This window comes from Zonotrichia albicollis, chromosome 1 (genome assembly GCF_047830755.1).
Source record: "Zonotrichia albicollis isolate bZonAlb1 chromosome 1, bZonAlb1.hap1, whole genome shotgun sequence".
NCBI lineage: Eukaryota > Metazoa > Chordata > Aves > Passeriformes > Passerellidae > Zonotrichia > Zonotrichia albicollis.
In genome coordinates this window covers 37,668,970-37,691,081 of record NC_133819.1, presented here as the reverse complement: position 1 = coordinate 37,691,081, position 22,112 = coordinate 37,668,970, and the positions used below count along the sequence as shown (strand labels likewise).

At 37.8% G+C, this 22,112-nt stretch overlaps 1 protein-coding gene across 6 annotated transcripts in view; it reads left to right on the top strand.

Annotated features, from left to right (window-relative positions):
- ZNF385D (zinc finger protein 385D) overlaps nt 1-7,776 on the top strand; it is a 413,388-nt gene extending 405,612 nt beyond the window's left edge. For all 6 annotated transcript variants that reach the window (XM_014273930.3, XM_014273923.3, XM_014273932.3 and 3 more), the window contains one exon: nt 4,393-7,776. In XM_014273930.3, coding sequence (XP_014129405.2) covers nt 4,393-4,626 — 234 coding nt within the window. In that variant the 3' untranslated portion in view covers nt 4,627-7,776. The remainder of the gene's footprint in view (nt 1-4,392) is intronic.
- The last annotated feature ends 14,336 nt before the right edge of the window (nt 7,777-22,112 follow it).

Here is a 22,112-nt window from a genome sequence, read left to right as displayed (position 1 = left end):
CACATTTCTAACTGCCAAGATAAACTGTCTGAAATACAATTCTTACTAGCTCCAAAAGCAGATTTATTTCTTTTTTAATAAGAAAACCTTTTAAGATGCTGCCATTAGTTAAGAAGCAGCTTATATTGTGGGTGGCATAGTGCACATCTGTCTTTTTTCTTCTCCATCAGTTAAACTGCTTGAATGAGTCCTGCAGTTTGGCCATAATAAACCCCTGCAGCACTATAGGCTGGGAATGGTGTGGCTGGACAGTGTCCAGCACTGTGCCCTGGTGGCCAAGAAGGCCAATGGCATCCTGGCCTGTGTCAGGAATAGCATGGCCAGCAGGAGCAGGGGGGTCATTCTCCCCTGTACTCGGCACTGGTGAGGCCACACCTTGAGTGCTGTGTCCAGTTCTGGGTCCTCAGTTTGGGAAGAACCTTGAGAGCTTGAGCACATCCAAAGGAGGGAAATGAGGCTGGTAAGGGGCCTGGAACACAAACCCTGTGAGGAATGACTGAGGGAGCTGAGGGTGTTTAGCTTGGAGAAAAGGAGACTCAGGGGTGGCATTATCACTCTTTACAAATTCCTGAAAGGTGGCTGTAGTCAGGTGAGGTTGGTCTCTTTCACCAGGCAGCAAGCGGCAGAACAAGGACACAATCTCAAGCTGTCTAAAGGAAAATATAGGTTGGATATTAGGAGAAAGTTTTTCACAGAAAGAGTCATAAAGTACTGGAATGGCCTCCCCAGGGAGGTAGTACAGTCACCATCCCTGGATGTGTTTAAAAAAAGACTGGATGTGTCACTTGATGCCGTGCTTCAGTTGAGGAGCTGGGGCATGGGTTGGACTCAATGATCTTGAAGGTCTCTTCCAACCCAGGGATTCTGTGAATTCTGTGAATGTTATATCTGCTGCTTTGTAGGGTTTTATAAATGCTTCTGGCAGAGGGAGAATGTTGATCCATTGTCCTCATAGAGATTAGCCCCTTATGCCTTGACCATCTTCTCTGATGCAGGCACAATATGGAGCTTTTTTTTGTTTTTTCTGTGAAAACCCATTTCTTTTTACATTGAGTTAAAGCTCATGGCAGCAGAAACTGTGTCCTTGTTGGGGCAGCACTCATGAGTGGCATATTCATGCAGGATTCAGTTGTAGAATAAAGCAGTGCACCATTCTGGTGGATCCACTGATAGGGAAATAGCCCCATAGGGTTTCTCAGTAATCCACTAGAAAGATCAAGGTCTTCAATACAAACTGAATTGAAAGGAATAGAAAATATGTAATGGGGTAAGTAGGATTTGGAATCAGGAAAGCCTTTCTGACAGGAATGTTATTCCTTTAGGAAATTATTTTTCAGGAGATGAAAACAACTATTACATTGTTGTTGCAGTTGTGCACAGCTCTCTACCAATTTATATAATAGTGATTTCTGAGAACTCCAGCCAAGGTTCAAGACAAATAACAGCAGGGTGTCCTTTTCCCTCTCCCTCAATCCCAATTGCTCACAATATACAGGTCAGGCTAGAGGGCATCAAAAAGGCAAAGGGGATTTAAGAAGAAGAGAAAAAACTAGCAAGAAATGAACCGATATATGTAGTAGAATTGCGGATTCTGTAAGAAAGGATAGACCAGTTCTCCATTTATTCTTTTTGGCTTTGAATATAAAAACTGCAGGAACTGTTGTTACTTGAAGTGCAGAATAACACAGCAACAAGCCAACTAATTTCACCTTTAATTTAATGCTCTTTCTTTACTTTTCCTTTATTCCTTCTCCCTAGGTGAAACCAGGATGCTCCCCACTAATATTTCAAGTTATTTGTCTCTTAGTTTACTTCATTGGAAATGAAACAATTCGATTGTTTCATTGTTACCATTCCAAATACCAGTTACTTTACTCCTAATGCTGACCTGTGAGTAAATTAGAAGTTAGAAATGAACGTGCAAGGTACTGCATATGTTAAGTGTTACTTGTTTTGCAGCTACCTTGAAATCAGAATCACGTTGACAAATTAACTGAAAAGCTATTTAACTAGAAGTAATCTCGGAATTTAATCAGAAGTACCTGATTCCTCCAAGAATGGCAAGAAAGCCTTAGTCTTTTAATAGAAACAGTCATGTGAGATCTTTGTTCTTCATTACACAAAATGTATGGACATTGCCAAATTTGTCTACAGAAATTTAAAAATGAACATGCTATATTTTCATGGCTTTGTTAGACCAAAAACCTGCTTTTACCATGTTTTCAATATCATTTGTACTTCTCAGTCTGTTCTAGATTTACATGCTTCAGAGACAGAAAATTTATAAATTCCCACACTGATATTTCAGAGTTTAAGAAGTCTTGTAGTGATGTATAAAATACTACACTGGAGAAAAAAAGGTTATCAAGCATTTAATAGTCCAGACTTTACAACAAACATCCCCTTCGCTGGGAACTCTAGACAAAAGAGTAGAAAGTACTCAGGGTTACATATTTTCTCTTTTTTATTATTTTCCTCAGGATTGTTATGGGGTTGGCTATTTTGTTGTTGTTGGTGGTGGTTTTGGCGGGGGGGGGGGTTGGGTGGGTCTTTTTTCATTTTGTTTTATGGTTTTGTTTGTTTGTTTGTTAGTTTTTGGATTGGGGATTTTTTTTCTGTTCTAAATAAGGCTGTAAAAGGTATTTATTGAAAAATGTGAGAAGGAAAGAAGAATTCATATGTTCAGCAAAGAAAGAGGACAGCTTGGATCAGTAAGCATAACTCTGATCAAGGAAAAGATCAGATCCTTGTTTTTAATAGGCACCATAAGGAATTTTATATCTAACATCTATTATATCCTTTGTTTAGAGAATTAAAGAATTTGGTTTGATCTGAACATTTCTCCCAGAGCTTTAAAGGGCCTGGAAGCCAGCAGTTCTGCCGATAGATGTTGGGAGAAATAAAAAACTATCCATCTGGCCAGTAAAGAACCAACAGACCTTTTGGAATATGGTGGTAGTGTAATAATGAAACTCAATTATGGTTCATGCTAAAATACTCCTGCCCTTAATTTCTGGTGATTCACTCACTAGGGTTCTGTTGAGTTGAAAATGTCAAAGTGATATTATTCAAGTTAATTACTTGAAAATCCCTTTTAAGTCAAGAATGAGAAGTTGTGTTTCCTTGTAAGTAAAAAGTGTCCATACTTACACTGAGATTTACCACAGCATGGTACATATATTCTGTATATTCAATACCATGTATTCAAGTTTATGCCCTTTGCAAGAGGCCTCAGGTCTTGTTAGGACACAGACCCACCAAAAGTCCATCAGAGACAATGGGAACTTTTCTTTGTCAGTAAATGAGGTTCTAATCTTATCTCAAAGTTATAAAAGCAGGACTGCAAAGGTATTTAGGCTCCTGGCATCTCATTAAAAACTTGAAATTCCACTGAAAACTGCAGAAATCTATAGAGATTACTCTGATGGTCATTTGTATGCATCCCAAATGTAAATTTTCTTAAATATTACTGAAACTCTTGTGACTATTTTCCGTCTTGGAGAAACTTAATGGTTTGGGGTTTTTCCCTTTTTTTAGGAAACTAAATGAGGGGGGGTTTGATTTGTATTTGGTAATCCCCAAGAAAATCATGTTATGATTTTAAATGTTTTTTAAGAAGAAACCTCAGTGATAGGCACAGAAATATTATAGTTTGGCAGAATGCTACTTTAAAATTTCTGCCAGGTTTTCACAATCCTTGTAAAAATGAACCTGATCTTAGTGGAAAACAGTTGAATATGCAGCAGAATTATATGGGACAGCACCCATTTAAACATGTGAAACATGAGATATTCATAACTCATGAAATATAAGATTGGTTTATTTGATTGTTATTATAAACAGGAGTAAATGAAGAGGAGCTCTATGGAGATCTTAATTTTAAGTAGAACTCTCATCCTAATGATTAAAACAAAAGTATCTTGTAAGATCGGGGAATAAGATATGTTTCCATTCTGCTCTTAATGTCTCTACATTAAGGTGTCCAGATGTAGATCTATTACTTGATATCTGATTTTTCCTTGTTTAGTTGTTGCAGGATATCTGATTTTTCCTTGTTTAATTGTTACAGGGTATATGCAGCTTTACTTTGGTGCAGATTCCCTAGTCTCATTTTAGATTTGCTTTGATTTCTAATCTCATATTAAATTGCGAGTGTCAGCAATTAGGTGTGAATGCTGGAACTCCTTTTCCCCAACCAAATCCTTGTACTTTGTCTATTGAGGAGGTTGTATCACCTGTTACAAGGTGCCAACAGCTCATGGAGTCAGTAGCCACCTTGAGGTCTCTCTTGCTTGATTCTGCACATATAATCTTAAATCAAGCTCCCTCTCATGTAGCTAATATGAAAAACTTATGTGTCTCTGTTTGTTTGTCTTCTCCTCTTCCCCACAGGTAAAATTAGTATTTTCAAAGGAACCTTCAAAGCCGATGGCCCCACGAATCTTACCAAATCCACTGGCAGCTGCAGCAGCAGCTGCTGCTGTGGCTGTGAATTCCCCCTTCAGTCTCCGCACAGCCCCAGCAGCCACCCTTTTCCAGACTTCAGCACTTCCTCCAGCGCTCCTACGACCAGCTCCTGGGCCTATACGGACCACCCACACTCCCGTGCTGTTTGCTCCTTACTGAACTCCAAACAGGAATTAATTGTACTGCAATAATTTTTCAAATCAAAACAAACAAAAAAAAAATGAAAATCAAGGACATTGAACTATGCAGTGTTTATTTATAGTTTAAAGTATATATGAAGAGCCAGAACTTTTGATAGAGAACTGAACAAATTCTGAAAGGGGGAATGGGTGGTATTTTCTCCAGATAAGAATATTTCTCTTGAGCATTGATCGTTTTAGAACTGATCTCCAGCATTGACTTGTAGTGACATATAAAACTTACAAAGCCTTTTGACTGTGCATTTTGGCACATATTTCCCTGCAATGTCTTTCCTGCTTTATGAAACAACTTACAAATTTGTCTAAAGGGCATTAACTGGTTCCAATGTATATAAAATACTTTATTCTGTAGATTAAAGAAGAAGGAAAAAAAAAGAAACACTGTGAATAGTAGTACCCTTACCAATCCTCCTGCCAAATCAGCAGTTACTGGGTATTTATCTGAACAAAAGTAGATACAATAGATGTCTTGTAAAACAGTAGTATTGTGTCTCTATCTATGCCACTAGGTTTCTAACTGAGTTGCAAAAGATAAAATGAACAAAATTATGTCACTTTGGTAAGTAGTCAAAAATTATTACAATAATGTGGAGCTGTTCCTGGTGAGAAAAGTTTTCCTCACTCACATAAGAATGAAAATTATCTAGGTTAGGGCAAAGAAAGTGATAAAGAGGATCTAGTGGAGGAAAAATAATTCAGATGCTGTACACAGAATGGGTCAAATGTTTATTTAACTGAGAATGTATGTGTACACTCTGTGTTTATTCAAAAAGTGTAATACATACATGATAGATCAATGTTTAGGACATGACAGTGGAAAACCAAAAATATGATCTTATCATGAAACAGGCCTGACACTTCAGTGTTGAGCAGAGGGAAGACACAAATCAGTTACAGAGAGTCATAACTGACAAATGAAAAACAGGAGAGAAATCCTGGTCTCATTTAAGTCAGTTTAAAGTTCCTTCTGACTGCAGTGTAGCCAGAATTTCATCCCAAGAATGGCACATATTCATTTTATATCACACCAGTGGGAGTGTCTGTAGATACAGGTAATATTTTTTGCAATAGGTTTAGTCTTAGCAATAGACTTATTCCCTTGTTTTATTTCCTACTGATGTGATATAAAATGTCTTAATATACCTATAAAATGTAAACAGTGACACATGAGATACATATTACGAGATAACTGCACATCATGGGTTTGGAACAAATACAACTTTTAGGATCTCAAGGGACCCTTGAATTCTGTAGCTGACCGTGATGTATGGACAGCTTAAAGCCTTATGTATTTACTGTGAGGCTTAAAGGGGTTGACTGTGTCCCTTTAAAGTAAGATTTATCAGGGGTATATATAGATATATTGTATATATGTTAGAGTAAGAAAAATAACTTATAAACAGAAAATCTACTATATAAAATAATTATATAACCATTGATTTCACATGTGGGTCATTAAGTGGTAAGTAACAAACAACAAAGAAAAAAATAATCCTTGCTGCCTGCTTTTTTCCCATAGGGAGCTGAAAAGTATCTATTAATATTATGGAGTGTGCTGCTGAGTCACATGCAACCACTCTGAAGTGTAGCTAAGTGAAATGCCTACCATACATTTAGGCAGAATAAAATTTAAAAGCATAATTTAAGTTTAGATGGGGAAATTATTTGAAAGATTTCATTAAAAGGCAGTAATGCAAAATATTGACCATGTGGTTGCTATATAATGCTGCCTGTGGTTAGTGCAGACAGGTGGGAGATATAGAGGATGGGAATATACAGCACTTTTGACTTGCAGTTCATCAGTGAGCCTTCCATATACATTTGTATTTGCCATTTTTTTAAACCTCTCCGCATTTAGATTTTATAAAAAATATATAAAGAGAGAGAAAGAAGAGGTTCCATGGATATCTGTGTCCGAAGAATTCCAAAGAGATGCATTTATTTATCTAGAAGTATTAAAATAAGTTCTGTATTATGTATTTGTATTTCATCCAGTTTATTTGCAAACGTTTGTGCCTTGAAATGAAATGAGCTTTTGTTTATATTCAATTCACACCTATGTAGCCATGAAAAATACATGATGGTGATTCCAGGGCTAATTACCAGCTGGATTGCTTTGGCCTAACTTTCAAAACAACAGTATGAGTAAGTTCCTGAAGCCAAGTTTAGACATCCAAATAACTAGGGGCTGACATTTAAAAGGGCTCTCTACTCTACAGCTCCCAGTAAAGAGGCAGTAAATAAGCCAGCCTTCAAAACTTGCTCCTCTCATTCAATTTAGAAAATTTTTCATTCTATTTGGGTACATGAGATAGTAAGATTCAGTGTACTTGGTCTTTTAAGCCTGCTTTCAACCTTCCATCTGTTTGCAGAAGCTGTAGTGCCATTGCCAGCTGCGTTCAGATTCCTCCTTGAAAAGGGCAGCAGCTTTCAAGCTGTGCTCCATGAACCACCACTTGTTTCCAGAGCCTTTTGTAAGAGCCTGTGTAAGTAAGTTCTTGCTAAAGGAGCAGAGAAGTACTCACGTTTTGGGAAGGTAGAAGGTCTGGGCAGGCTAGTTTTTCCCCATGAGGAAGCAGGCAGATGGGAAAATGGGAGATAGACAAATATCGTGAAGGCTCTTATGCACGGCCTTCTGGTGCATGGACACCTGCTGTACATCCTGCCATGTTGTTGTGATGCCATCAAAATCAACAGGCTGATCCTTGCCAAAACGTGGCCTGTGGCATGTATGGAGGCACAGTACTAAGAGCAAAGTTCATAAAAATTTTGCTAGAATAAGAGTGTCATTCTAACTACTTACATCAGCTAATTTGCAATGACACCTTCAGTTTTCTTGGACCTCTTTTGTCACAGTGCTCTATGGAACAAGTTTTTGTTCACACAAGTCTCTTTTAAAGTTCAGCTGTAAACAACAAACTCAGTTCTTTTTGTCTCTTACTCACTACCTAATAAAGGATAAAGCCTAAATGTTAGAATGTATAGTGGATTTTCTGTGCCTTGCTGCTCCACACCCCTCTCGGTCAGTAACAAGCCAATGTGTCCAGGACATCAGTACAACTGTTCTCTGATTTATATATATATATATATATATATATATATATATATATATATATATATATGTCAAAAAAAAATACTGGCACAGCTATCTAATGGGGGAAAGAGAACTTCTGGTCAAGGGTATGTCCACAGTAGATGACAGAGGAGGCAGCAAACAGAAGACACTTTACACCTACTTGTCAATACATCCAGTGTGGAGAGCACTATTTAAGAAAAAAATGCCATCATATTTCATATTACCATAGCACTCCAGGGCCAAGAGGAAGCCTAAAGCACAAGGAAGCAGATAATTTCATTGAAGACAGAGTCACTCACTGGAATAAGAATGTGAAATCAGCCTGTGGGGAAGTGGCTGGGTAATGAACTCAGAAAAACAATCAGGTTCAGGGATGTTTTCTTAAGTTCTATTCAAAGTGTTAAAGAATAACTATTCTGTTCTGACCCAAAGAGATGGTATTTTTGTGGGAGGTATATATCTATATATATTTATATTTTTATGTTATTTGCATTTTTCCAACTACCTATGGCTTCAAACCTTTGTTCTGAGGGATCATCATTGCTCTGAACCATAAATTTAGTTACCTTCTTGAAAACTGCTGTAAAAGCTGATGTGAAAAGTCAGTAAGCAAATGGTATAAATATGATGATCTAAAATGAAAAAAATAAGGACTGACCATGTCAAGAAATATTGTATTTGAAAAGTATACATCTTTATTTTAAGATAAATTATATAAAATTATATAAAATTAAAAATAGCTAAATAAAGTTAATATAACTAGAAGAATTACATCTGTCATTTTAGTACTGAAATATTACAATTGGCTCTACATTTTAAAAGTTTAAAAGGCTTTCTAGATGTCAAATCAATGCAAGGATGCTGTTGGTACATTTAATGTCTCACTTCATTATCTTCCATTTACATCAGGAATACCATAACTGAATGGACCTGCCTTCAGTCACTTTTATTTAATTGCCAAAGATACAGTAGCATTTTGACCCCATATTCCCTGAAATGTGAAATTATGCTTAGAAGGCCTTGTTTCTTCATTTTACTTCCCATAAACACATAGTTTTTAGAGTATCTTCAAAGTAACCTGGGGAATTTCTAACTTGATTTTTTTTTTTTTTTTTGCAAAAATAAATTTATAAACATTATGTCATTTTATGAACATTAGACCAACACTGAGGAGCAAGATCTAAAAAGGTTTTCACAACTATAACATTATTTTGGGTAGATATGAAGCACAGACATTCGAAATATGTGATTGCACAAATCGTTCTGTAGACATGTGAAATCAGAACCTGGACTGCTGTATGTGTCCTGGTTTTGGGGTTAACTCACAAAAATAAGTCTGGTCTTTTTACTAACATATGTCTGAATTTTCATTTCTAAAACTGGCTTCAGCACAGTTCAAACTTCAAGACTGTAAGCTCCCAAAGCTCTCAAGAAAATAAGAATGGGCTTCCTGTTTATCAAGATGCATGTGAAAACGTGAGCCTATACTATGTAAAATGTTAAGAATTTTTTTGACATCATGTCTTCTCCTGTTCTCATTGTTTATCTCTAAGTGCCATTCCTTTAGTGCCATTGAATCATACAGAAGCTTCTGTGCTGGAATTCCATACATGACTAAAAGAAACAGTAACACTGATCAATCCTATCTTAAACTAGTTTAAATCTCAGTCTCACAGTGAAGGGTTTAGCCAAGGACCAGAGTTTTATGGCCTCTCACTTCTACAAGTTTATTAAAATTCAGGACCATTTTGGAGTAAATGTGACTATCTGGAAGATGATTATTGCGTAGCCTGACCTGAAATGTCAGCAGCTGAAAGAGTCTGTGCTCCAGACCAAAATTAACAATGGTATGAAAAACATAATGCTCTTAACTTTGGGACTCCTGATAGCAGTTGCAAAAATCTTTTATTTCAATAGAGGCAATTTTTTGATTTTAGTGGATGAGGCCTTTTGCAGTCATGCTGTGTACTGCAATTAGGTGTCATTCAACTCTGATTCTGTATTGATACTTTGATAAAGGAACTTGGCTGAGTGTGAAACATTATTAGTGGCTGCCTGGTTCATGTGGTCAGCTTCATGCTGGGATGATGCTTGGGTGGTAAAATAAGAAGTATTGAAAGAGTCAATGTAAAGAAATTTGTGGATTAATTTGACCCTTTTTCCTTGTGCTATGTTCTCAAATTGGACTTCTGAGGTATGAACAAGCTGAGACATTGAAGAGTTGCTGGATAAAAACGTAGGGACCTTGAAGACTGTGAGATCTTAACTTTAAGTTTGATGAGAAAGAACTCAGAAGACATTCTTTGGATTAGATGCCATGGTGAAACTGTAGCAATGGTCTTTATGCTAGGCACACTGTCAATACTCTGACATTTTTCCTGTTCACAGCGGAAATCAAGGGTTTGACACCCATGACTAGAAACAAGCATAGTTAATAATATTCATATTGGACACACAATTGAAGGACACAATAATTTTCCTTAGGACTCCATGTCTTCAGGTGTGTTCATACCAGCCAAGATATCACTGCATTTTGTCAATACCTGGGTCTCCAGAAAGGATGTCCATACTTTTTATGTGTTTTTATTACAATTTGATTTTTCTTCAGTGTTTCTTTATTGGTTGTCTTGTCTCTCATATGAATTAACAGAATCCATATAATTAAATATACATTTAAGAAGTACATAATCATCAAGGCCCCTGTTGGGCCATTTGATCAGAGTCAATAAATTGAATAAAGAATTTAAAGCAGCAAAGCCACAGTAATGGTAAAATATTGTGAAGAGAGAACATCTATACTACAGTGCTCTTTACCTAATCTAGAGTTTTATGACACAGACATCTCTTTATCCTTTAATACTTTCCTGAAATATTCATCTTTTGGGATCCTTCAAAGTTTAATCAAATTTTAATGTTATTTCTTATGTTCAGTGAAAACATCTATGTATTTCTGAGTGCAAAAGCAATATAAAAAGGGATAAAACCTACAAACCATTTTCTCACTACAAATGCCTGCAGCGTTTGTTAACAATGTTAGCCCTTTCTCTGCTTGTGGCTCGTGGCTGGCATTTACTATGGGAACTGTTCTCATTGAGACATGTATCAGGTGAAAACTGTCAGTTCAGAACACAATCTGTCAAGTGCAGAGATTTGTTTGGGGCACAACAGAGTGGGAGATGAGAGAACATAGGCAAAGTTGTGCCTTTGTAGTAGCCTGTTTGAACCCTCTCAAAACTTCCTGGTGGCTTGATGGGGAGAGGCAGAGGTTCTTAATGTGGTCATTCTGATGTATTTATAACACAGAAGATGTAAATTTGAAAAAGTTTTGATTTGAGAGTTTTTAACCAGTGCTTCAGTGTGGGGGATGATCCCTCCCCCTCCCACCCAAAAATGTAATCTTTCCTTCAGATATATTTTCAATGTAGACTTGCCATGATATTATTGCCAGGCAAACTGCTGCCTGAATCTGATTTTTGCATTGGAATAAAACTATTCATGTCAGTTTTGGTACCCAGAAGGAGAACCCAGGAATTAAAAATGAAAATGTAATGAGCCTCCACTTGGGTCACTTTTTTTTTTCTTCCTGCAGTTGCTCAAGTCGTACCAGTTTGCTAAAATCTACTCATCAGTCAAAAAGAAAATGCCTGTTTCTTTCTTCTTCTACTGTTTTTATAATTTTAGAAAGGAGATGGAAACAGCTGTAGCTCTTTATCCGATGACCCACACTAAAGCCACCATGTAGTCAACAAATGGCTGCACATTGTCTCTCTGCATACACACAGATTTACTTCACTCCAATCCTTCTGCTAAATCACATTTTGTGACTCCCTCAGCACCGTGGGACACTGCAACGAGAATTTAAGAGCAAAAGAAAAATGAAAACATCCATTTATGATCTGTGTAATATGGGTTATAATACAGTACCCCTTTATCCCCTTCAGTGGCATAATCGAACCATGTGGCTGGAGTCCTGCATTAAGCCCCTCATTACAGTATTGGCTGCTTTAAATGGTGAGCACTGAAGCCAATTTTGTTGGCTGTGCTATAATTAAGCCTTCTCCCTAACCGTGTAAGGTTCTCTGTTCTCCACAGGAGTATTTTTCATGTCAAGTGAATTCTTGGAATAAACCCTAGAGCTTTTATCACCTCCTTATACAGCTGTGAAAAGCAGCAGGGAAAAAAAAGTAAATTAGCCTTTCACGTTTTATTGATACCTGTGCTCCACCTGACTGTCAGGAATTTTATAGTGGCACAGAAACTCTTCAGTTCTGCTCTTTGAGACAGGCTGCAATGGATCACAATCTCATGCAATAGATAGATAATCCACAGCAGTATGCAAATCATCTACCAATGGCACTGATTCATTAAACTCTTTAAATTTGGATAAAAAACCTCAAAACCTACCAGGACCAAGTGAAAGTACTAAAGAGCACACACATTACATGATGTGTCAAAGAACCTTCAGGAGAACAACTTAGTCCAACAGCAAGTGCCAGAGAAGGTAATTGTTCTGGAAATTAAATGGAGGGTGGTTCTTTCTGAACCAAAGTGTGAGAGCAAGTTTAAGCATGCCAAATATTCTGCAGCTATTGAGAACTGGAGAAGTTTGTTTTCATTTTTGAACGATGTTCTTCCAGCTATAGACAATCTCCAATACTGCAGTGAAAAATTTCAAACATGAGATCAAGTTATTTAGCAGGGTAATGAAATATTCTTCCTAGTGCTTGCAGATAACCAGCATAAGTTCTTCTTTCAGGAATGCAAGGCACAGTTAAATTACTGGGTACTAATTTACTATCACTAGTACCATCAAGTACTGACACTTTTACAAAAACTGGCCCTGATCCATTCGCTCTTCAAAAACACTATAAATTTAGATGACGTTTTTATAAGTCCAAGAGTAAAATTTCATGGTCTGGTAGTTTGTAATAGTAGTTTTGACTCATAAATAGCCAATATAATATCTCCTCTTAAAAAAAAAGTGGAGGGAGGTGACTGGGACAATTATACCTTACTATCTAAAACACCTGATAACTGCCTGAGGGCCTTTTAAAGGTCAGGGTTGTCAACCATGTGGAAAAAGGCAGTGAGCTAAGAAGATACCTCAGTTGTCTCGGAGGTAAATTAGGTGAGACAAAATTATCAAAATTTTAATAATTTCTTCATTAGGTAAGTGTAGATTAATTATTCCAGATTTGCTTAGGTATTTGAGACTGTGATCCTTAAAAATATTAAATTTGCAATATGGCAATTCAAATAATTTTGAAAGAAACTAAATGAAGTCTGTATGGGTTACAGTGTAAGGAGAATTGTTAGGCTGGGGAGAGAAAGTAGAAGGTAGTTTTAAGTTGCATCTGGCTTCACTGGTGATTTTACACACAGAAAAAGAATGTGCTCTTGAAATTCTTTGATAGCACATATTAGGAACTATCATCAATTGAGAAAGGAACATTTTCCAGAAAGAATAGAATGACCTTGGGAACTGATATAATAGAAAGGAGCTGTAACTGAATAGGAAAGAAAGGCACAATCATGCATTTAGAATCTAATAACAACTAGCTCTAAGAATGCAGTAGCTCTAAACAACTGAAGAGCACAATGTACAGGTATTACCATTTGTGGCAATGGGTTACAAATTTGACATAGCTGTTAAAAATAAAATCAAAAATTTTAATTGAGGTATATTCTCTATTATACAGAATAAAAACTTTGTATTTTGACAACTTAATTGATTAATAATAAAGTATAATTAAATCTTTTTGGAAAATACATGAGGGATGAGAAAATAATATAATAAAATTTAAATGGTTAGAATAAGGATGGAAGGCTGAGCACGAAAGAGATCCAATTGCTCCTTCTACGATGGGATGGAAATGGTGGTAACCATCAGTAAAAGAAGAAACCTATTCAAGGTAAGAAGGTCTTCAAGTATAAATACTTGAATTGATGTCTATAAAATCACCATTGAAAATTCTCTGGAAGTTTAAAGATACTTGTAAATGTTAAAACACAGAAAAGATGTCAAGCAGGCAAAGATTCAGGTGGGCTTTGTCTCAGTTATGAATGAGGTTCTGTGCCACCTTTACTGTGGCAGCAGCTAGCTGGGCACAAGGCCCTAGTCAGCAAGACTGTTCCCTTTTCTGTCAGAGCATACTTTAGTGTGCATTCCAAAATATGTTACTGACTTTACTCACGACTTGATAAGTTGGGGAGAGAAATATATGAAATATGAGGGTTGACGTGCAATATGAAAAAGACTTCTGAATATTGCCCAGGGTCTATTTAATCTATGTATTCACATAAATATAGTAAGAAAATTGTTCCAAATCTGTTTGTAAGTACCTATGTTTGGTGGTAGCTTTTTGGACACTGCATGTCTGCTGGAAGAGTCTGTCATATCCTTGCTGAAATAGGATTCAGAATAGTTTTCCTAGACAATCTCATGTCAAAACACATCTGTCACAATCAGTTGCTAAGCATAGTTCCGGCCTGTAAAAAAATCAGACAGACAAGTGAAAATATTTAACAGCTCTGAAAGCAAAAAGTATGTCTCTAGTTCACTGAATTCATGAAAATATGCAGAGTTTGGTAACTGCTTAGAGACTTGCTCATCTTTTCTTTTGGCCAACAAGTGCCTTGGGACTTTATGGCACGGCATGCCATAGGGAGACAGATACCTGCGACCATGTCCCTTCAACAGAAAAAGGGGGTGAAGCCAAAATAAAAGGCCTCTTCACTCTTCACTTATTTCAGACACTCTGCTGAGGTTGCTGAATCCTGTGAGTTGTGTTCCTCAGTGAAGGAGTGCCTGCAGGTTGTATGGCTGTGCTAGATGGGTAAAAAGCCATTTAGTCAAGCTGTGGAGTTCCAAAGCTCAACAATAAAATACAGATCTTACTGAAGTTACTGCACTAGTCTGTGATGTCTGATTCTTAACACTTAGCATTCAACTCAGGCTTTAGCTAATAATTAGGTAAATAAATTGCCACTTGACACCTGCACGTCTTTATTTTTTCAAACCTTCCTCTGCCGAGAAGTCACAGATTTGCACCTTTCAAAGAGGAACTGAATATAAATGTTATGCTGTGGTACACTGCAGATACATTTTTACTTTCTGCTCCATCCCATATTTTGTAATCAAGAAAAAAAACAAAAAAAAACCAAACAAACCCAAACAAAACCACAACAACCAAAAAACCTCTCCTTGCCAAAAAACCAAAACCTGTGAGTCAATGTTCAGCAATATGTTCAATATTTTGTTAGTTGATTTAGAATATTCTTCCAAATGAAGCATGTTCAAAATATTTTACAGAACTAAAAGCTTTGTGTGACTGCAGCACAAAAACATAATCTGTTTTGGTTAAAAAAAGGAAGCCTTCTGTTTTCCTTACAACTGAGGCCAAACCAATTTTAATTTCTGACTTCTTAATTAATGTTAAATACAATTTAGACTGAGTTTCTCATTAAAAAAAAAAAAGGCATCATTTGTAGATTTACAGTTATTTAGCCCACTGTTTTATCTTTTAATTTGAACATTTTAAGTATGAGAACAGTTAAATTCAAAGTCTTCATAGATTATACCATCTGTTAATGAAAATCTATATTTCAGAGCTATGCAGAGCATGGTTAATAATTTGGCAATTTTACAAATTGGCTATTTTACAGCCTGGCCATTTCTTGTTTATTTCTGCTGTATTGGTGTCTCAAGGTTCTCTGTGCTAATAAAATAAGAATTTCATTTTATAGCAGAAGGCAAGTCTTAAAGTTATTCTCATTATATCCCAGCATAACTTGGGAAGTTTTCACAATTTTTCATGCGAAAGAAAGGAAGAGATTGGCCATCTGAGATATGTGATTCAAGTTCATCTGGCACTCTCTGGAGACCTAGGTTTGTGCTAGGACCTTGGTAAAGTTGTTAGGCACTAAAGCAGTTCCCCAATCTCGGGTAGGTGAGTTGATTCCTTTAATTACTATACACAGTAGTGTAAATGTGTATACCTCTATCACTACCTTTCACTAGATTTTGAGCTGCTCTCCATGAAAAGTCTACTATGGGATGAGATTACTTGTGCACTGGAACTGCTTCTTTTCCCCACAGATCACAAAGGAAATATTGGATAAAAAATGAGAGGTAGACATCTGTGCTATGTGAGTCTGAAATTGATGAAAAAAGTCAAGCAAATACTGTATGTCATCAATTAATCCTGTGTAAGCAAGTTACTCTCTAGTTCAGGGTGGGGAACAACCAGCATGAAGTCCAGGGTATGGTAGAGCACAATGATGGAACTGAGTCATTCATATGCAAGATGAGTGTGAAAAAGACATAAATATCCTTGTTAGTAAGTTTAGTTTCAGTCTTAAAAGTGAAGAATTTTTTTGCAATGAAGTTTTTATTACACCAAGCACAGTAATGTAAAAGTTTTGAATTAGGGTTTATTTTTGGGGGGTTTTTGTGGCATTTTGGACACATGTGTGTTTTGTTTTATTTTGTTTTTTTAATTTTAAGCAAAAATTATGGTGTCCAAAAACTCCCCAGGGACCCACTCTGTTTTATCAAGGGCAGGAGAAGAGGGCTGCTCCCCAGGGCAAGGGGTGCTGGGAGCCAAGGGTGACAGCCGGGCTGGGCCCCCCAACAAGGGGCTGGTACCAGGGCAGGGTGTGCAGGAGGTCTGATAAAAGGGACTAAGTCTGGTGAGAGTCCTGGTTTACCCAGGCCAGTCTTAGTGGTGAGGCAGGCACCAGCCAGGATCAGCAAGGCAGGCAGGATGAAGAAGATGTAGGATGAAGAAGTGTCTGCATGCCAGACACACCTACAGTGCACCTTGGGCATTGCACAAGGGATAAATGTAGACCCCAAGTCAAGGTGTCCCAGCCAAGGCCAAGTGTCTCTCTCAGCTCCTTCTCTCTCCAGCAGTTTGTTCCCTTGTTGTATGGCCAAGATGTGTCAAAGCAACCCAGCCAGCTCACCCTTGGGAAGTGAAGGAGATGGATTCACACAGGGCCTTGGCAATGTTACTGCATACTTTGTAAAGACTAGAACAGATTTTTTTTGACTCTAGAAATTACAGAGTAAAAGGGAGTCAAAGGGCAGGAAAAGAAATGGAGACACGGAGCTTTACATACAAGCACAAAGAATGATAGAGCAAAGGTGGCTGAGTCCTTCTCTTCCTACCCAGCATTTCAGTGAAGCACCATTATTTGCAGCATGGGATCATCAGGTTAAAATAAAGAAGCAGAAGACTGAAACAAATATAGAAATTTTTTGAGGACAGTACGAGTAAATCTTAAGTATAAATTCTATTTGGCTTATAAAAGTTTTCTGAGAAGACTGATATGCCTTCCTTAATTCCAACACCGCTCAGTCCCTCTCAGGTAAGAGAGCTCATCCTATCTGCTAGCATCTCAAAAAATTCCTGATTTGAGAAATCACAGTTGCCTAAAACTTTATCAGAAGCCAGGTGTTTCCTTCCATTGCACAGAGCTGTTGGTTAAAAGCAGTAAGTTTTCACTCTTTGTAGGGGGCTTTTGCAGTCTTTTCCAAAGGCTGAAGCTGTTTGATTTGAAAGCTCAGAGCTAGACAGTTGTTATAAATAAGCATGGCCTCATTATTTTTCTAGGCTTCTAGCAATTTTTGGTGGCTGAGATCTGATACATAGTTGGGAATAAACGTGTTATTTTCAAATCATAATCAAGAGATGGCCCCTGTTAAAAATTGTCATATTCTACTATCTCACCTGAGAGAGTGACTGTGAAATTTTCTGAGATCTGTTATTTCCACTTTTCTCTGCTTTAACATCCAACTCCTATAGGTTAAATAATTTCTTCATGCAAAAAACTCTTATTTTCTAAGCTATGTAGCTGCTGGCAGTTTTGTGTCATTCTGAAAGAAGTTATAATAGCTTGTTACTATTTTATAGAATCGGGATGTAACACTTTTTGCTTGGGTGAGGTAAGGAATCTTCCTCATTTGGCCTAAATACCTTGGTGTGACCAAAGCACAAACTCATGTGTCCCAATACTGCTTTTGGTAGCATGAACATCCTCTTGTAGCTGTAAAAGAACCGAATTTCTGTGTCAGTGTATTATTACCTTCACTTTGTTCCAGTCTGCTACCCTTTCTGACAGGTTGTGGTGGAGAAATCCTAGGCTAGTGAAGGCACCATGCAGATCCAGCTTTGTATGTTGACTGTTCCTCATGCTGGTGTATTTCTCAAGGTCATTCTGCTGCTAGAAATGGGCTCTGAGTAAGTGCTATGGAGAATGGCATCTGGTCTAAGGTCCCATTTAGTGATGGGATGGTCATGAAACTGGTGAGTAACCACCAGTTACTGGGCTTAAGTAATACACTGACTAGCATGGTGAGCTCACTATAAATAATAAAATACTTCCGTTTGGTAGGATTGCCCAAATAATATTTCCCATGCAAATAACATGAAAGAAAATGTTTACATTTATAATCATATAACTCCCTGTCCACTGAAGAATTTATCCCAGTTTTCTGACTTCCCCTAAAACTCTTCACCTAAGCTGGATTTTCCTGGTTTGTGTGTGTCTTTCTTTATCCTCTCCCAAAATCACAGAGCTGAAGTAACCATGATGGTGACAGCACTGCTTAGGATAAATTTCTTTGGTGGTATTGCCCTGGAAAACATTCAAGCCAGTAGGAGGAAAATTTCTTTGGGGGATAGACAGTGTTTTATTAAGAGCCTGCCCAAAGAAAATGAGCTAAAAATGCATCTTTTCTGCTGCTAGCAAGATGTCATTTAGGATACACTTACTGATTCCCAAGAGAGACGGTAGGTTGTAAAATTTGTGTTAGGAGGGGCTGAGTTAGACAGCATATGGATATAGCTTCTTCCTGCTTTGACTTTGATGTTTTATACCTTATTGAAATTCTATTTCTTTTAATCAGCATTCTGAAATCTGGAAAAGCATTAGGCATAGATTAGCATAAGACAATGCATCAACATTGTCAATACAGCTGTTATGGCCAGGATACCTTGCAGGAGGGAATGCATGCACTTGTGTCATTCAAGCATTTGCTGAGCTACAGAGAAGGAATTTTGGGGATCAAAAATGTTTGTTTAAGGGCTGACAGAATTATGCTGAAATCTCTTCCTAAATATTTATCTCCTTATCTTGGATCCCACTATCATGGCCTAGCTGCTTAAATCTCCAGAGACTTTGACAGTGCTATATGTTCTGCTCTACAAGTACTGCTAGAGAGCAGAGGGGGTGACCAGAGTGTCAGAGATCACAGATTTTCTTCACAAGGGTGTTCAAAATGGGCCTAGAGGGACTGGCACGTGTAGATACATAATTCATCTGTGTGTTTGCACAGGAGCAGAGAAAGTATTGGGGAACTCTTATCCCACTTGGCTCACAAATCACTAAACTCTTGGCAACATGGAGATTTAAAACACAGATAAGCAAGGTGGCAAATAATTTAATATGGATTAAATAAACTAGTGAAAGTGTGTGTCCAGTAGCTGAGGAAAGCTATTCTTGTTATTTCCCCATTTATTTGAAAGCATGTGCTTCTGCCCAATATTGGTCTATCTTAACCACATCAGACATTGGTGGTGGTGGTCTCCCTGGAATTAATATATTTCCTTAGCTTCCTTTTCTTGCTATTTATTTTCTTCTGTTCATTTTACATTCCCTGGTTTAGCTGTGTTATTAGAAGTTTCCCTAGCTCCACTTGTTCCTGCAAACTAGTTAGTCCATCACTAAAACATGATGATTAAAAACATTGCCTTACATGGTGAAATCTTGGGGAAGAGAAAGATATTTGGATATGTAGTCATGTATCTGGTCTGTAGATCAGTCATGGATTTTTTTCTTTCAAATACTGATGTGCAATATGTAAGGTATAAGGGTAATTTGGAGATAAATGTGTAGTAATTAGCCACTTAAAGAGATTAGAACCTACTTTTGTCCTCATCATCTTAGCTACAGCTGTCTCAGACTACAGCATTGGCTTTCACAAATGTACAAGGCAGCATGACTGCAATAATCCTTAAAGATTTTGGAAACTGAAACACAGGTCCCAACAGGCATCACATAGTTACACTTTTCCCCTCATACATCCACAATCACTGCAAACTAAAATCCCTCTTCAACTGCCACTTAATTCTAAAGATGCCAAAGGCCTATCTGTGCTGCAGTTGCCAATAACCAACCATAAATCATAGAATAATTTAGTTTGGATTATGGCAGGTTATCAAGTCCAACTCAAAGCAAGGCTATCTTCAACATTAGATCAGGCTGTTTGGGGCTTTGTTTAGCTGAGTTTTAAAAATCTCCAGCATTTGAAATCTCCACTGCCAAGCCCAGCATTAAACATGTCCCTGTGTGCCAGTTCTATACAATTTTTTGAATGCTTCCAGGAATGGTGACTCTACCACCTTATTAGGCAACCTGTACCAATGCCTGACAATCCTTTCAGGGAAGAAATTTTTCCTAATATACAATTTAAACCTGCTCTGGAGCAAGTTGAGTCTGTTTCCCCTTGTCCTGTCACTGGTTGCCTGGGAGAAGAGATTGGGTCCAATCCTGACTACAACCTTTTTCAGGTAGTTGTAAAGAGTAGTAAGGTCTCCTTCATTATCCTCCTTTTCTTCAGGCTAAATAACCCATTTCCTCAGTCACTCCTCATGAGACTTGTGTTCCAGACCCTCCACCAGCTCATTGCCCTTCTGTAGACTCACTCCAGCACCTCAGGGTGTGCCTTGTAGTGAGTGCCCCAGAACTGAACACAGAATTGAAGGTGCAGCCTACTCAGCACCAAGTACAAGGGGATGATCACTGCCCTGCTCCTGCTGGCCGCACTATTCCTGATACAGGCCAGGATGCTGTTGGCTTTCCTTGGCCACCTGGGCACATGCTGGCCCATGCTCAGATGATTGTCCATCTCCCCATCCAAGTCTTTTTCTGCCAAGCAGCTCTCCCATCATTCTTTCTCCAGCCTGCAGCGATGCTGGCGTTGTTGGGACCCAAGTGCAGGACCCAGAATTCACTTTCCTGAACCTCATGCAATTGGTCCATGGATGCAGCCTGTCCAGGTCTCTCTGCACAGCCTTCCTACCCTCCAGCAGATCAACACTCCTGCCCAACTTGGTGTTGCCTGCAAACTGACTGACAGTGCGCTAGATCCCCTCATTCAGACATTTCATTGGTAAAACAATCAGAATGAGTCCCAGTGCTGATCTCTGAGGGACACCTGTCACCAGATGCCAACTGGATGTAACCCCATTCACAACCACTCTCTGAGATCAGCCAGCCAGTCAGTTTTTCACCCAGCAAAAGGTATGTCTGTCCAAGGCCTGAGCAGCCAGATTCTTTGGGAGAATTTTGTGAGCAATAGTACCAAAGTCTTTAGTAGCTTCTAGTAGATATCTACCTTTGCTTCCATTTCTTCACAGCTGTTTTTTATCCTCTTTTCCTTTTTTATATTTTTTCCTCTGCTGAATATAAGTTACTGCACATCATTCAAGCAGCTGGTGGAACTCTTTGAAATTCTGGAGATCACTTACCATTATCTCTTCCCAGACTCTAAAGGCACTCCCTTTGTTATCTCTTAAAAACCCTGGTGGTTTTTTGTTTGTTTTGGACTTCTGTAATATTGCTGCCTTGAAAAGAAACCATGTCAAAAATGTGTAGAGGTATTAAAGAACTTTTTGCTATTCTTTGAGAATTTCTCTATGGCAGCATATAAAGATTTTGTCTGTGTTGACATAACGTCTATGACTAAAATAAATTGGAATAGGATTTGTCTGATTAATAGCATCACCCTAGGAAGAGCCGACATCATTTAGTTATGGGATTTTAGCATATGAAATGATTGCTTTTAAATATTTTGTCTGGAGTTGATTTTGGAGAATGTACTGGAAGGTGCTTCATGGGCTGCTACATGTCACAACCATGCCATGAAACAAAAGTATGCAGTGGGGAGCAGCATGAACCCAAGACTACGGTTATTATGTCATTAATGTGGCCATTAAGTTTTCATGTTAAGATTTATTATGCTGTCATTACAGCACTTTTGGTTTTGATGTATCAAACCACTACTACAGTGCATATTTGTTGACATCTCATCTGTTTTAGAAAGGCAAATGATTACAAGTTACCAAGGAAACTAATAAGCAGTATGCAAGGAATCGACTGCACAATTTGTTTTGCTGGATAGCAAGTCACTGCTGTTTTAATGTCAATTAAATTACTCCTACTTCTCACACTGATAAAATAAAAACAAACCGTGTACCATAAAAATATAAAAATATATTTTTTATATAAAATAAAAATATAGCCATATCCATTTAGTAAATGGAAATGAGCTTTGTACTGTAGCTTATATGAAGATGGAAGAT